Below are 15,032 nucleotides of genomic sequence, written 5' to 3'. Positions count from 1 at the left end.
AGGGCCCATCGCAGGGCCCAATGCAGGGCCAAATACTGGGCCGAACGCAGGGCCCAATGCAGGGCCGAACGCAGGGACGAACGCAGGGCCCAACACAAGGACAAACGGAGGGACGAACACAGGGATGAATGCAGGGATGAACGCAGGAACGAACGCAGGGCCCAACACAGGGCCAAATGCAGGGACGAACGCAGAGCCGAACGCAGGGCCCAACGCAGGGACAAACACAAGGATGAACACAGGGCCCAACACAGGGCCCAACGCAGGGCCGAACTCAGGGACGAACGGAGGGACGAACGCAGGGCCGAACGCAGGGACGAATCGAGGGACGAACGCAGGGCCCAACGCAGGGACGATCGGAGGGACGAACGCAGGGACGAATCGAGGGACGAACGCAGGCCCCAATGCAGTCTTGGGCAATAAACCCTGGAAAACGTCTGCCACATCAGGGGGCAGACGGGCCACGTGACCGTGGTTTGGCACAATACCCTGAAGAGATTTCTGCCGTTTTTTGCCACCATGCACAACAGGAAGTACAACGGCATCAGCAGTGAACATACAGGAAGCTCCACCTTTGACTACAGCACAAACCCAACACACAAACAAGACTGGCCACAAAGCGTCAAATAAACAGACTAAAAATATGCATGGCAGTTTCCAGGCTTTCTGGCTGGCGGACTGGTAATGTGTTTCCTGTAGGGAACTGGCCGAGTCTCACAGAGAGAGGGTTCACCAGTGCTCATCAGGCCAAGGTATGCCGTCTGTACTTGGAGGGCTGGAATTAGCCGCAGGTGGGCTGCATGTGTGTGTGTATGTGTGTGTGTGATTTTCAGTGTCATTTTCAGGACCGGGGAGGTGGGGTTGGGTAAAAGCCAGTCAGGAGTTGAGCCAGTTTTGCACAGGCTGGGAAAAATGCCAACGCCCACCGCCACGTTCCCTTGTGGGCCACGCCCCGCGGTGCCCTTCTCATGCCGGCACTGCGGAGTTTCTCTAACGTGCGGGCGGGAGCTCAGACCTTTTTCGGTGCAGCTGTGCCCCTTTCGCTACGCTACGAGCTGACAAGACCCAACAAGAAGAGTGAAAAAGTTACGAGAATGAAAAAGATAAGTGGTGTGCTGGGCTGGGCGTGGGCGGTGCTTGGGAAGGTGTCTGCATTGGAGGGGAGAAAGGCTCAGCTAAGCACTGCTGTTTCTCCACCACGCTTAGATTATGAATCTCTCTTCATATCCGTGCTCATTACAAAGGAACCCCCACTCGGCACTGAGCACCGTCGCTGCACACACTGACTAACAGGATTTCTGTGTTTTTTCAGAAACACCTCATACCTTAGTTTAAGGTACTGGTCTCCCAGTCCACCATAAAGTGGACTGTTTTTTAAAAATGTAGTTTTATTAATATTTTATAATGTTACATTCCTTTTGTGAGGCAGAGAATTTTCCTGGCAGTTCAGACTAGTTCCTTTCATCTAGAATAAAGTGGATGAGAAATCGAGTTTCATTTGCTTTGTGCAAAATTTATATTTACATTTACATTTCTGGCATTTAGCTGACGCTTTTATCCAAAGCGATTTTCAATTCTGACTGAACACAACTTGAGCAACTGAGCTACCAGACCCTCTGCCCTGGATGGTTACCTCAGAGTCAACGAGGGCAAAGGTCAACCTTACAGGCTCAGCCACTAACTAACTACACCCAGCTCTCCCTCGGCATTTCCCCCGTGAACCCTGTTAAGCCGCCTGCAGGGCTGGACTTCCATGATGGCTGACGGCTCCAACTGCTGGGCACCTCCCAAACGTGATTCAGATGGAGCAACACCAACCAACTGGGCTGCCAGCCTGACACCGGAGCCTCCGTCTTCCTGCACAGTCACGACCCATGACGTCTCTGGCGGCAGGACGGGCAGTGCCAAACAGAGGACTCTCTGATTACCTCGTCGTGCCCGCGGCACCTGGGAACCATCCCGAGCCATGAATCTGACACCTCTGTTTTTCAGCCTACGCTCTGCTCGCGTCACTTTTAATTACAAGCGAGGACATCAGAGGGTTATGGACACAGAGACAGGAAGGGGTGTAGGTGAGCGGATTACGGTGCTTGGAAGCATCAACGTACAGACGGCTCCTTGCGTGTCAGGCGGATCTCAGAAAGAGCAGGGCCGTGTGACGGGGAGACGGCCAGGCTAGCTGCCCCGCGGGACCGGGAGAGAGGAGAGGAGCGTCATTCTGTCTCTCGCATGTCCCTGCATGGGACGCGCTCGCACTCGTGCAGCTCGTGGCGCTCCCAGAACTCTGCGAGAAACTGCAAGCAGCCCTCAGAGCCCCTGAGAACCCACGAGAACCCTCGAGGAGCCCTGAGGAACCGTGAGAACCCTGCAAGCGTTTGCTTAGACCCGCCAAGGTCTCAAGCATCACTACCTTTGCAGCTTCTGCCAACAGCTCAGGCGTCGCAACTGCGCGGCTCACAAAGGGGAAAGTGTGGCTGATGTCTCGGAGCTCACCAGTGCCTCGACTCGCTCGCCGCCCGGTCGTCCGCGGAGACCGGAGCGGCAGCTGCCTCTTCCTTCCCATCCACTCTGCTCTGTGCTTCCTTTTCGCCGGGCGCAGCGCTGGACTCGGCGCTGGATTTGGCAGCCTTGTCGGGCTTGGGCACCTGCATCTCTGGGTTGGCCTGGTGTCTCTCTCTCCGGGCGTACTTGGAAGAGGGGTCCTCCAGGTTGGCATAGCGCTCTGCCAACTCCCGCCGTCTCTCGGCCTTGTAGCGGGCGATGCGCTCCGCCTTGGACTCGGTCGCCGAGCCCGGCAGCGCCTCCAAACCATCCATCGCCTCTCAGCCTGACGTGGCAGCTACCGGCCCGTTCGGCTCAAATGCAGCACAGGAATCCGCTCGGCCCGGCCCGCCGCTCCGAAAACCGCAGAACGGCGCGGAATTTCCAGGTTATTTCCCTGCGGATGACGCCTCCCGCTCAAATCATCTCACTGTGGAGAGAGAAGGGAAAACACCTGGCATTAGCAGAGGTCACAAAGTTTGTTCTCTGATTAGCGTAACAGCCACTTTCCTGACACTGCTGACTAGACTGAGCCATCTGCTCGCACTGTTTAGGAAACGAGAGCTTTGTGAAGCGCACACGAGCGCACATACCCACTCTTCAGCAGGCCTCGCGACACCTGTCCTACTAATCCCAGCTTCTCATTTACCATCACAGCCCAGACTCTCTCCTACTGACTCTCCTATTAAGCATCAACGGGAAGCACCGGCACTGCGCACGCTAGAGATACGTCTGTCTTCCGCCCTCAGCCAGCTCCGCCCCATGGCCGCATGTCCGTGTACGTCCAGACGTGCCCGCCGGACGTGAGGTACGGCTAACCCCTGTGTGTCGCGGAGGAGCACGGAGTGCTGGGGTCTGGAAGTGCGCCGGGTACGGAGCGGGGAGGGACAGCTCCGCCCTGCTGGATTCCTGCCGCAGAGGGCACAGGTTAACGGGCCTCATCTGGGACCCCCGCTCCTGCTGACCCAGCAAAAGAGTGGGAGTGGAGAGATGAAAGTGAGGCAGCGCGGCCAGGGAGAAAGTGTGAGACGTCCGCGAGAAACAGAAGCAGGGGAGAGGAGAGAGAGAGAGAGAGAGAGAGAGAGAGAGCGAGAGAGAGTGAGGAGGCAGCAGGGCGGAGCAAAAGGAGGTGCCGTGGGTCAGAGCGACGCTGAGACGGTCAGCCAAGGGCACGGGCACGACCGCCAGAGCGTCATGAGACGCCTCCGGGCCTGAGAATCGGCATTATCTTCACGTTATGGTATGTTCATGAGGAGTGGTGGGCGGAGCTAACTGAAGTCCCCCCAGGTATGACAAAGCAGGAAAGCATAGCGTCACAAATGCAGATCTGCAGAAGGCCCCAAACAGACCCAAAACAAGAGTGGCCACATGACCTCGCGGAGCCAATCCCAGGAGACCCTCAGGGGTCCTCGTGGCCATGCTGGAGTTATGATTAGACACACAGCTCTAAACCCTCCTCAGAGTCCACTGTGTGCCTTCTGCCATTACCTATAAAGGCTGAAAACAGAGCAGCTACAAGAAAGAAAAAAAAAAACAACATTCCTCATTTGGAAATGTATCTTGTTTTTTTCCGAACAAGGAGAGGAAATCGGAGGCATGAGTCATCTGCAAAGCCGTGGGGCATATCTCTTTACATAACAGAGTAATCTCTCTAGTGATAGGGAAGGCCTGGGGCGGCCTGAAAAGCTTTCAGTACCTGGAGAGCCAAAGAAAGGAGTTCCACGCTGCATGATCCGTGAGCTCAGCCATTCCTGGGCTTTTCGTCAAGGACAAGTGGCCTGCCATGATTAACTGCAAGCACTTTCCCTCTCTGCTGCTCCAGAGACAGCAGTAACTCGTGTAAATACACTGACCGGGCAGTGCTTTGGGCTCTAGGGTGTCCCTGACCTCTGACCCCTGACCCCGTCTTAGAGAGGGGAGGCTGCAGGCAGAGACAGGAAGCTCTGCCTCAGTGACGGCCAACTGTGTCACATCCTGAGAGTGTGCTGTACCCATTCACATCCTCGCGCTTACGGAAATCAGCCGGGTGCTTTTCCTGAAGGCATTCCCTGAAGACATTCCCTACAATAGCTAAAAGATCAAGTTCTCAGGATTTTTGGATTTGTTGCACATCACAGGGCAGATTGCCAAGTCTTTTCTACGGATGCTTTTTTCCCAGTTGACTGTATTTCGTCCTTGTGGGGTGTTGTGAGTTAGCACAGCTCATTGTCATGGCAAAATATAGCCGGCCCGAGGGTGCCACTGGACTACCGAAAAATCTCAGTTTCTGCCTCTAGACACTGGCCACACACACACACACACACACACACACACACACGCATGCACGCACGCAAGCACGTGCGTGTGAGGCTTGCTTTCCTACTGAATCCAGAGGCCACCCAGTGTGATAAGTAGCAGCCAGCCCATATAAACATCATTCAGTGTGTGTAAAAGTGGGGAGTTAGCGGGTTGCCGTGCGCTGAACCGCAGGGCTTTATGAGCCCAGCGTCCTGTCAGACACACGCGTGTTCGTGTCAGAGGTGACGCACTATTTAAGTATTTCGGGCAGGTCGTCCTCTCTCAACCACATCTATCCAAAATACAGCTATCCAAACTACAGTTAGCTAAACTACATCTATCCAAACTACAGCTATCCAGTTAGCTAAACTACAGTTAGCTAAACCACATCTATCCAAACTACAGCTATCCAAACTAGTTAGCTAAACTACATCTATCCAAACTACAGCTGCCTAAACTAGTTAGCTAAATGGCATCTATCTAAACTACAGTTAGCTAAACTACATCTATCCAAACTACAGATAACTAAACTACAGCTATCCAAAACTACATCTATCCAAACTACAGCTATCCAAATTACATCTATCCAAACTACAGCAACCTAAACTACAGTTATCTAAATGACATCCAAACTACAGCTATCCAAACTACAGCTATCTAAACTACAGCTATCCAAACTACAGCTACCTAAACTACAGTTAGCTAAATGACATCCAAACTACAGCTATCCAAACTACCGGCAACAAACAGGCATTGCTTTTACTGTCATTATTCTCCTATCCATAGGACCTCATAAATGAGAACTAGCCGGCGCCCACTAACACCATGTACGGCCAGATGAGGCCGTGAAAGGTTCGGTCGGTTGGGCAACTCACACGGCAGGGCACCACCCTCCCAGCTCAGCGCAGTCAAACGCTCCGGCCGCAGAAATCCCGACGCGGCCCCGCTTCGTCTGGTCGCACGCGGCTGAGCAGACGCGGGGGAGGGGGGGTTCCCTCCAGACGGCGGTCGGAGCCAGGCTGCCGTGCCCTCTCCAGCCAGGATGGGGGAGGGCGGAAAACCTAACAGCAGCAGCTATGAGATCAACCCCATTTGTCTCACCACGGTCATGGAGTGCCCAGGGACAGACGCGCACTCCTTATAAATCACACCAGAAGACCACGTTTGACAACAAAATGAAAATGACCACATTACACTGTGCGATTTTGTGTTTGTGTGAGTGCAAATTTAAAATGATACTTTACTTAGCATACAAAAATAAGCTGTCATCTAACATCCTGGTGCTGGGATTTCAGTTGCATATATCAGTCTCACCAAACTACTAACATCATGCAAATATGTCCCTGCAATAACTCTAAACAAACAACTTCCATAACGCATGAACAAACAACACCTATAGTCCCATAAATAACCCCCATAGCCCTCAAAACAAACCACCTCCATAACCCCATAAACAAACAACCTCTATAACCCTGTAAACAACCACCGCAACCTGTAAATAACCCCTGTAGCCCTGTAAACGTGCAACCATCATGGGCCCATAAATAACACCTGTAGCGCCGTAAACAAACAACACCACAGTCCCATAAACAACCAGCCGGCCATGCAAAGTGGTTTCAACTGCACCAGATTCCATCAGCAACAGCACATAAAAAAACTGCCAGAGGGCCTTTGAGAATGAGAACCCCAGCCTGCAATTAACGCATGAGACGGAAATAAAGCAAGGTAGACAAAAGACACCTCATAAAGAGGGAACTACAGCCATGTACACAGCAAAGGAGGAGCCCTGCAGCACACACAGACGCACAGAGGGGGACAGCCACAGATAGAAATGTACCTGGGTGGAGAGAGAGACAGAGAGACTGTGTATGTGTGTTAGAGAGAGACAGAGAGAGAGAGAGAGAGAGAGAGAGAGAGAGAGAGAGAGAGAGACTGTGTATGTGTGTTAGAAAGAGACAGTATGTGAGAGAGAGAGAGAGAGAGAGAGAGAGAGAGAGAGAGAGAGACTGTGTATGTGTGTTAGAGAGAGACAGTGTGTGTGTGTGTGTGAGAGAGAGAGAGAGAGAGAGAGAGAGAGAGAGACTGTGTATGTGTGTTAGAGAGAGACAGTGTGTGTGTGTGTGTGTGTGTGTGTGTGTGTGAGAGAGAGAGAAAGAGAGAGAGAGAGAGAGACTGTGTATGTGTGTTAGAGAGAGACAGTGTGTGTGTGTGTGAGAGAGAGAGAGAGAGAGAGAGACTGTGTATGTGTGATAGAGAGACAGTGTGTGTGAGTGAGAGAGAGAGAGAGAGAGACTGTGTATGTGTGTTAGAGAGACAGTGTGTGTGTGTGAGAGAAAGAGAAAGAGAGAGAGACTGTGTATGTGTGTTAGAGAGAGACAGTGCGTGTGTGAGAGAGAGAGAGAGAGAGAGAGAGAGAGAGAGAGACTGTGTATGTGTGTTAGAGAGAGACAGTGTGTGTGTGAGAGAGAGAGAGAGAGAGAGAGAGAGAGAGAGAGAGAGAGACTGTGTATGTGTGATAGAGAGAGTGTGTGTGTGAGTGAGTGAGTGAGTGAGTGAGTGAGTGAGTGAGAGAGTGAGAGTGTGAGAGAGAGAGAGACTGTGTGTGTTAGAGAGACTGTGTATGTGTGTTAGAGAGAGACAGAGAGAGAGAGAGAGACTGTATATGTGTGTTAGAGAGAGACAGTGTGTGTGTGAGAGAGAGAGAGATAGAGAGAGAGACTGTGTATGTGTTAGAGAGAGACAGTGTGTGTGTGTGTGTGTGTGAGTGAGTGAGTGAGTGAGTGAGTGAGTGAGTGAGAGAGAGACTGTGTATGTGTGTTAGAGAGAGACAGTGTGTGTGTGTGAGTGAGAGAGAGAGAGAGAGAGAGAGAGACTGTGTATGTGTGTTAGAGAGAGACAGTGTGTGTGTGTGTGTGTGAGAGAGAGAGAGAGAGAGAGAGAGAGAGAGAGAGAGAGAGAGAGAGAGAGAGATACATATGTCAGCACCCAGCTGATGTATTGTTGACAGAGGACCTGAGGCGTTTGTGAAGTCTGTCTTCTCTGGCACACACAGGGGCCGCCCATAAGAAAAGGTGCTCCGTACAATACGGGAGATGAGAAGACAGACAAGAAGTGGAGAGGGAGAGATCCAGCATTACATGTCAGACAGCACCTAAAAACAGCACACACACACTTACCCGTCCTACATCACATAGGAACAGGAGTCTCCTACACACACAGCCTCCGTTCAGACAACACAGTACTGGTACACTGGAACACAACGTGTGTGTGTGTGTGTGTGTGTGTGTGTGTGTCTGAGACCAGCCAGGGGGAGCTAAGGTTCTACATACTTCATCAGGGTCTGACTGACGCCATGCTCACTACACCCCACACTTACTACACCTCACTCACTATACGCCACACTCACTATACCCAACACTCACTACACCCCACACTCCCGGCACATGCAGGTGGGTGTTTTCACTGCACTAAAATGGGGTCACATGAAATGCAACTTTGACAAGCAGTGGGTTTAAGAGCTGTAGGCGCTCTGCGCCTGCGGATGAGTCATGTCTGCCTGTGTGAGCGACCGTTAGACATTAGTGGTTCATAACAGCCACAGACAGAGAGGGCTGCATGGGACATGAGTTGAGCTGAGTTGGGGGGCAATGGAAGCGACCGGCCTGCATGGGTCTAGTCTCAGATACTAAGTTGTGAATTTTGCTCACACAACAGACTAACACACATGCACGCTAGCGCACTAACACTAACACACTAACAGCCCCTGTAAGCCTCTTCGCAGGGCACCGTGCAGAGCATTTCCTGGCACTCCCATTCCGAGTGGGGATTACTAATGCGTTCTGAGTTACATCATCTCCCACACTGCAGTGCTGAGTTCAGCGAGGAATGCCTCGTGATTCCTGGCCGTGTTACACAGCAAGGCCGGTTCTGCCGCGTCTCTCAGCGGACAGGCACCAGTGACACAGCGAGAATGTTTCAGCAGAGAGAGAGAGAGAGAGAGAGAGAGAGAGGGAGGGAGAGAGAGAGAGGGAGGGAGAGAGAGAGAGAGAGAGGGAGAGAGAGAGAGGGAGGGAGAGAGAGAGAGAGAGAGAGAGAGAGAGAGAGAGGGAGGGAGAAAGAAGGGGAAATGTGTTCCTGGATTGGCCTTCTGTGCTTGACTTCCTGACCACATAAGAGCGGCATCCCAATTCACTGGACAAATAAAAAAACAAAACACTGTTTCCCGCCCCAGTACTACACAAGCCTCCATGTGGTCAGTGTCATAAATGCTACGAGAACAGGTACCCGCTGGTAAGAGCAGGAAGTTAAACCCGGCATTGCAAAACCGCCAATCTGCTCTTGCGCCAGAGTCTGTAATGAAAGCCTGAGTAAACACACCCACGCAACACAGAGCCCCCCGCCGCCCGCCGCCCCGAGATCCCACAGGCAGGAAGGGCGGGGCAGAGACCGCCCTATCAGCCCCCAGGATCCGCCACACGCCAACCAGCCCCGCCCACGAGGGCCAGACTTGGACATTTAAACTTTAAAATGCCCTGGCAGAGCGATGGGGCCACGGTGAAGGGGCTGGCGTGGTGGGGCTTTGTGCAGTCCTCTCTGGAACCAATCTATTCTTCTTATCTTTTGATTTCGCTGTGGGTCCTGGGTTCAAACATGCTGCACTGCTGTAATGGGAACTGACAAGCTACCAGAGGAGAGGGGGTGAGATAACGGGCCTGGGTTTAACTCTAATCTCAGCCTGCACCGATGCAGCAACACACACACACACACACACACACACACACACACACGCATGCACGCACGCATGCACACGCACGCGCACGCCCGCACGCATGCACCCTTTGATGGCCGGCATGCTCCGGCCTGGACTGTGTTGCACAGCTCCAAGCATTCCAGTTCATTAGTTTTCAATGATGGCGATCCCAGCTGACTCGAGGCTGAGACTTAATTTACTCGAGGCGGAAAAACTGGAACCACTTCAAAACAGTCCGGAGAGGGGAGACAGAGGAAGGGTGTGAGGGAGGGTGTGAGGGAGGGTGGAGCAGGGCTCTGTTGGCATGGATGGGTGTCCTGAGACCCGACACCATCTGGAAGATTGGAGTTTAACTAAGCAAGGTGGGGGGGCTGAGAGAGAGAGAGAGAGAGAAAGAGAGAGAGAGAGGGAGAGAGAGTAAAGGGTGTGGTGGGCGAAAAGGAGAAAAGTCTGAGCCAAGAATGTTAAAGCCTAACAGGCCTGCAACGGTTAAAAAAAAACCATCATAGCGGAGTGTGCAAGAGAGTGGAAGTGAGAAAGTCCAGAAGTGGGAACCCCAGCAGCTGAGCTACTGGAGTGATGCACCAGTAAACACTGCCAAGCATTAGTGGCTTAACTGGTGCTCTGTGTCTGTCCACCTACTCCCACTCTGTCAACACAGTGAAGAGGCTGAGTACCATCTGCACTGCCCAGGGGCCAAACAGAAGAACTAGACCTGGATGATCCCAAAAACAAGCAGCCTCGTTTATTAGGAGCTGCTTCTGATACGTTAACAGCAGAGGAAACCAGATGAAAAACAGAAGCTGAGCAGCTGGGACAATGTGATAACAACACGGGCAGATTTCAAATTCATGTGTGGCAGACTTCTCGTATTTGGCGCAACGAACTGGAAAGGGAAGTGTTGGTAAACAACTGTGGGAAATTACTGTACGGATGTTACCGCGCAGCTCTGCAACATTGGAGCCTCTTCTAAAATGACTAGCCGTGCAGACAGGACACCACAGGACAGGCGGAACACCGATGAGCACCCAGCAGCATTAACCGCCTCGCCGTGCTTACGCTCCATAAAACCCCCGCGTACGTAATACTCACCAGGCCTGTAAGTGCTTCAGCGTGTGTGGAAAACGGTCTCAGACTCCCCACACCGCAGCCTATCATGCCCCTCGGAGTAAATATTTACGGCGCGGTGCTTCCTGGCCAAGCCGCCGTGACTGTCACCGCGCAGGAGTAAAGGCTAGGGAGGGTGAATAGGTGAGCTCGATACTCAAGTCGAGATCACACACCGCTCCTTGTCTAACATTCACAGAGCGAAGGGAGTGAAATCTGACCTCTCTGCGTGCAGAACGCTGGTCGGGTTCACGTTACACGATGCTCCTTGTGGCGAACAAGGTGTAAAGATTGGATTTACCGTGGAGGCGTTCTCTGAGACACGGCAAAACCTGGAAACCTCCAGAAACATTCTATAGGGACCGTAGAGAATGTGTGGAGCTGCAGGAAGGTGCATCAGAAGCAAAAAGCGCTTTGGACCAGACACAAGCAAACGCAAGATATTTCCGGGGCTTTCCGGAAAGATTCATTTATAACCAGGGTGGGGAAACTTGCCTGAAATCTCCTCTGTGAGCTAAAACACCTGCGACGCAAGCGTGAAAGGTAGGTATTTTTAAACGCCTCCCGTCTGTGTTAACGGAGAAACGCCCCCCCCCCCCCCCCCCCCCCCCCCCCACACACACACACACACACACACACACACACTCTCACCTCACTGGTAACACATTCTCTGACTGGCAAAGCTTCACCCAGGTTAACACAACTACCTGAGACACCCACCAATAAAGAGCCTGCTGTGGCCCCTCTTCCTACACATTCAAATAAACAAGGCAGCAGGAAAAACTATACAGGCTTAGGGCACCGCGTGTCTCTGCCGGGGCTTGTCTGAGCTCCTTCTGCATTTAGAAGAATGCCTAAAAGGCAGTCTTTATACAATCACACAAACACACACACACACACACACACCAATGTGCGTGTACTTTTCGGGATCTATCTGCCGTACCATCAGCATTCTTTACCTTCATTGCTCAACCAGGGATGCAGTTCAGCTGAGTCCTGCCAGTAACATCCCAACTCAAGGTCATAAAAATCAGATCCCTGTCAGCACAGGCGAGATGTCCGCCTCTCACAGCAGCCTTGGCGAGACACTCCAGTTTGGTGGAATTTTGAGACCGAATGTCATGAGGCATTTAAGTCTGAAAAGAGGTTGTACTGCTTTACAATGCGGTGGCGAGGAAGTCCCTGTGGACCTGAGAGACCTAGGACATGCCATGCACACTGTCACACTCTGGTCTGATACACACACACACAAACTACCACCACCCACATCTGACAGATCACATGCACACACCCAGTTGCAAAGATGCCTTCAGGGAAAAGTTATTAGTCTAAATAAAATATTTTTGGTCTTTTATTGTTTTTTTTTCTTGGCACAGTATTTACGAAGCCTTCCGTGAGAAAAAAAGGATTTGATTTCAGAAGGACAGCGAAGAGCTCAGTTCACCCACACTAATGTCAGCTTTGTGGTGCTGTTTGCAGTGAGATCTGGTGACGATTCGGTTAGGTTGCACTTGTGATGGGTTTGTTTTCACAGGTGCCTCTCCAAACACTTTCCCACAGCCTTGTTTGCTGAGACTCAGAACAGCAGACCCAGTAAAGACTCTTTCTTCCCAACTGATACAACGACATACTACCATGATACTATCATCCGCCTGTACTTCTCAGCTGTTCACAGAGCAAGGCGAGACAGAGGCTTGTGTTTTACGAAGGCGTAAGCAAATTCAACACACTCAAACTGACATTTTGACATGGTGCAGATAAGACATGAACAAATCCCGACAACGTGAACGAGCTGAATCCGAAACCAGTGAGAAAACCAGTGAAACTGGGAGGTCAAGCACCGACATGCCAATGCAAATCACCAAGTAAACTTAACATTAAAGAAAACAATCCGGTGTGAACGTTTGTCTTTTCCAAGAGTATCACGAACAAAAACGACAAACAGGACTTAAAGGTCGGGTGGAGTAGACGTACCTGTTTACAACTGCACACAGGACCTAGCTGTTGGCCCACCAAACTCCCTGGATGAGCCGACTCTTCCCGCTCGGACCCCGGACTGCGAAGCCGAAGTGAAACGTGCAAAGTGCAAACGGCAAAGTGTCCGCGCCGGGGACGCGTGCGCGGAGAGACGGGCTTCCCGTGCAGCGCTAGAGCCCCGTGCACTGCTGTGCGGCTGGGTTCGCGTGTCAGGCGCACGGGAACACTCGCAGTACTCGCAACTCTCAGCTTTGCCGCGGCGGAGCGGCGACACGTCCCAGCAGAACGGGGGGGGGAGGGCAGTCGCTTTCCCGCCCCTTCCCGTGCTCGAGAGTTCTGTTCCGTGTTCTTCGGAGGCCACGCGACGCCGCGTGCAGTGTGAAAAGCTCGTCGCGGATCCCAAGATGAAAATGTGGCAAGCTCGCCGCCTTGGGGAGGCGGTCCACTTTATCTCTATATTTATCTTTGTTAAAAGACATCGACTGAGTTCGAATGATCGAGTGCAGATTAAAAAGCTTTTGAGAGACGCACTGGATGCCTGTTTACATTTACATTTCAGACACCTTTCGCGTCCTGCTATATTTGCATGGTTAATGTTTTTTTTTTTTTTTGCTAGTTAATTTTTTCCTGCTAAGAGGTAATTACACAAAGACGAACGCGCGCCCCTCTGAACCCCTAACAATGTATGTGAACCATTTGTATTAGTCCACCATCTGCTGTTATTACTGGGGTATTACACATAAACTACGTGCAGGGAAACTGAAAGTTCACTACCATTACCATGTACCGAGCTCATAGGAAAAACATTTTCAAATACATATACTCATTTGATTGTCTTGTTTGTCTGCTATGAGCCACCTGCTATCTGCCAGTGTTCTGTGACTAGACCAAACAGCGTGCAGAAAAACGACCAAGCCTATCGTAATGGCCAAGTCTCAACAGTAACTACCAAGGCTCTACAGTAAGGTCTAAAAAAGGAGAATGATTTCTCAACTGGAAAACTGCAGAATGTTACAGCGTTCCAGTTATATGCTTTTTTTTTTAACGAAATTGTTGTTTATCTGATGACGCTGAACTGTTGCCTGGAAATTGTAGCGAATGATTGTTTCACTATAGTTTCCTCGTCCCGTTTTCCGAAACCACTGTTTACAAGATGAACAAAGCTGATTATTTGGCATTACCAGCCATTTTGGGGACAGCTGGCCAGTACAGTGCGATCAGGGAATATGTGGGATATTCGTCAAATGGTAATTACAAATACCATATGGATAGAATGGGAAATGGCAAGCAAACTAAATTATTTATACATAATATGTTGAGAACAGGTATATTTTAGTCAAACCAGTCTGATAGGCTATTAACAAATGACTCATTTGTTTGTGGTTCCTCCTGCAGTCAATCCAATGGTGGACAATAAAGCTCTTAGAACATACCTTCATTGCCCATTGAAGATTAAAAAAAAATTCAGGCAAGCAAGAAACACACTGTCTATTGTTTCTCTCTCTCTCTCTCTCTCTCTCTCTCTCTCTCTCTCTCTCTCCTTTGATGTGGAAAAACACTGTGCTTCAGGTGGAGCAGGAATGTCTGATGGAGATTGAGAGGGACAACAGACAGCTGGACTCCACCATCGCCCACATAATGGCAAAAGGAGCTCTGGATAACTGGAATGACTACCAGCCCAAACCCAGGTCACCCAGTCCAGCCTGCCAATGCAGAGTTCACACTGAATGAAGCACGGTCAGGGCTGGAATGGTCATATGAGTTTCAACTCATTTGGGCACTACAAAGGCTCCATTGTTGCACATAGACAGAAAGGGCAGTGGTAGCTCAGTGGTTAAGGTGCTTGACTTGTAGTCAGAAGGTTGCTGGTTCAAGCCTCACCGCTCTCAAGTTGGGCTACTGCTGGGCCCCTAAGCAAGAACCTCAAGTTGTACCCAGTCATAGTTGTAAGATACTTTGGGAAAAAGCATCAGCTAAAATGCTGTAGAGAAACAATAAAGGTGGTCATTCTAGTGAAGTGCATGAGTTGACTTTTGTGGCTGAATGCAGAGCTCTGCAACAGAGGGCAAGTGGAAAACCAGGCGGAAACTGCTGTGGAAAACCAGGCCATCCAGAGGATCAACACAACCAAGTCAGTGTACGACCACAAGAAGTGGCTCTGTGATTTCAAAGTAAGACCTTTACTCTTGTTGTGTTGGGAATTCAGAAGAGCTTCATGAATGTAAAGCAGAACCCAGCATGTTAGCATATATGAGAGAAGCAACAGTTCATGAGGAATTATGTGGACTTATCTGAAATCAACTGAGACAGATATTTGGTTAATGATGTGTAATTACTGGCAATAACACCCAGGTGGCAAAATTAAATTTGTACATTTTCT

At 50.9% G+C, this 15,032-nt stretch overlaps 1 protein-coding gene and 1 long non-coding RNA gene across 2 annotated transcripts in view; one reads left to right on the top strand and one right to left on the bottom strand.

The window, feature by feature from the left end:
- svild (supervillin d) overlaps positions 1–13,212 on the bottom strand; it is a 34,946-nt gene extending 21,734 nt beyond the window's left edge. The window contains exons 1-2 of the mRNA XM_035533468.2: positions 12,650–13,212; positions 2,494–2,971 (exon numbers count right to left, since the gene is read on the bottom strand). Coding sequence (XP_035389361.1) covers positions 2,494–2,816 — 323 coding nt within the window. The 5' untranslated portion in view covers positions 2,817–2,971; positions 12,650–13,212. The remainder of the gene's footprint in view (positions 1–2,493; positions 2,972–12,649) is intronic.
- Positions 13,213–13,395: 183 nt separating this feature from the next.
- Positions 13,396–14,862, top strand: LOC145651281 (uncharacterized). The gene is made up of 3 exons (XR_014117135.1): positions 13,396–13,613; positions 14,222–14,340; positions 14,702–14,862. It is a non-coding gene; the product is annotated as an uncharacterized LOC145651281 (long non-coding RNA).
- The last annotated feature ends 170 nt before the right edge of the window (positions 14,863–15,032 follow it).

The sequence above is a fragment of the Electrophorus electricus genome, chromosome 15 (assembly GCF_041902795.1).
Source record: "Electrophorus electricus isolate QZ-2024a chromosome 15, ASM4190279v1, whole genome shotgun sequence".
NCBI lineage: Eukaryota > Metazoa > Chordata > Actinopteri > Gymnotiformes > Gymnotidae > Electrophorus > Electrophorus electricus.
This window is presented reverse-complemented; position numbering and strand designations above follow the sequence as displayed.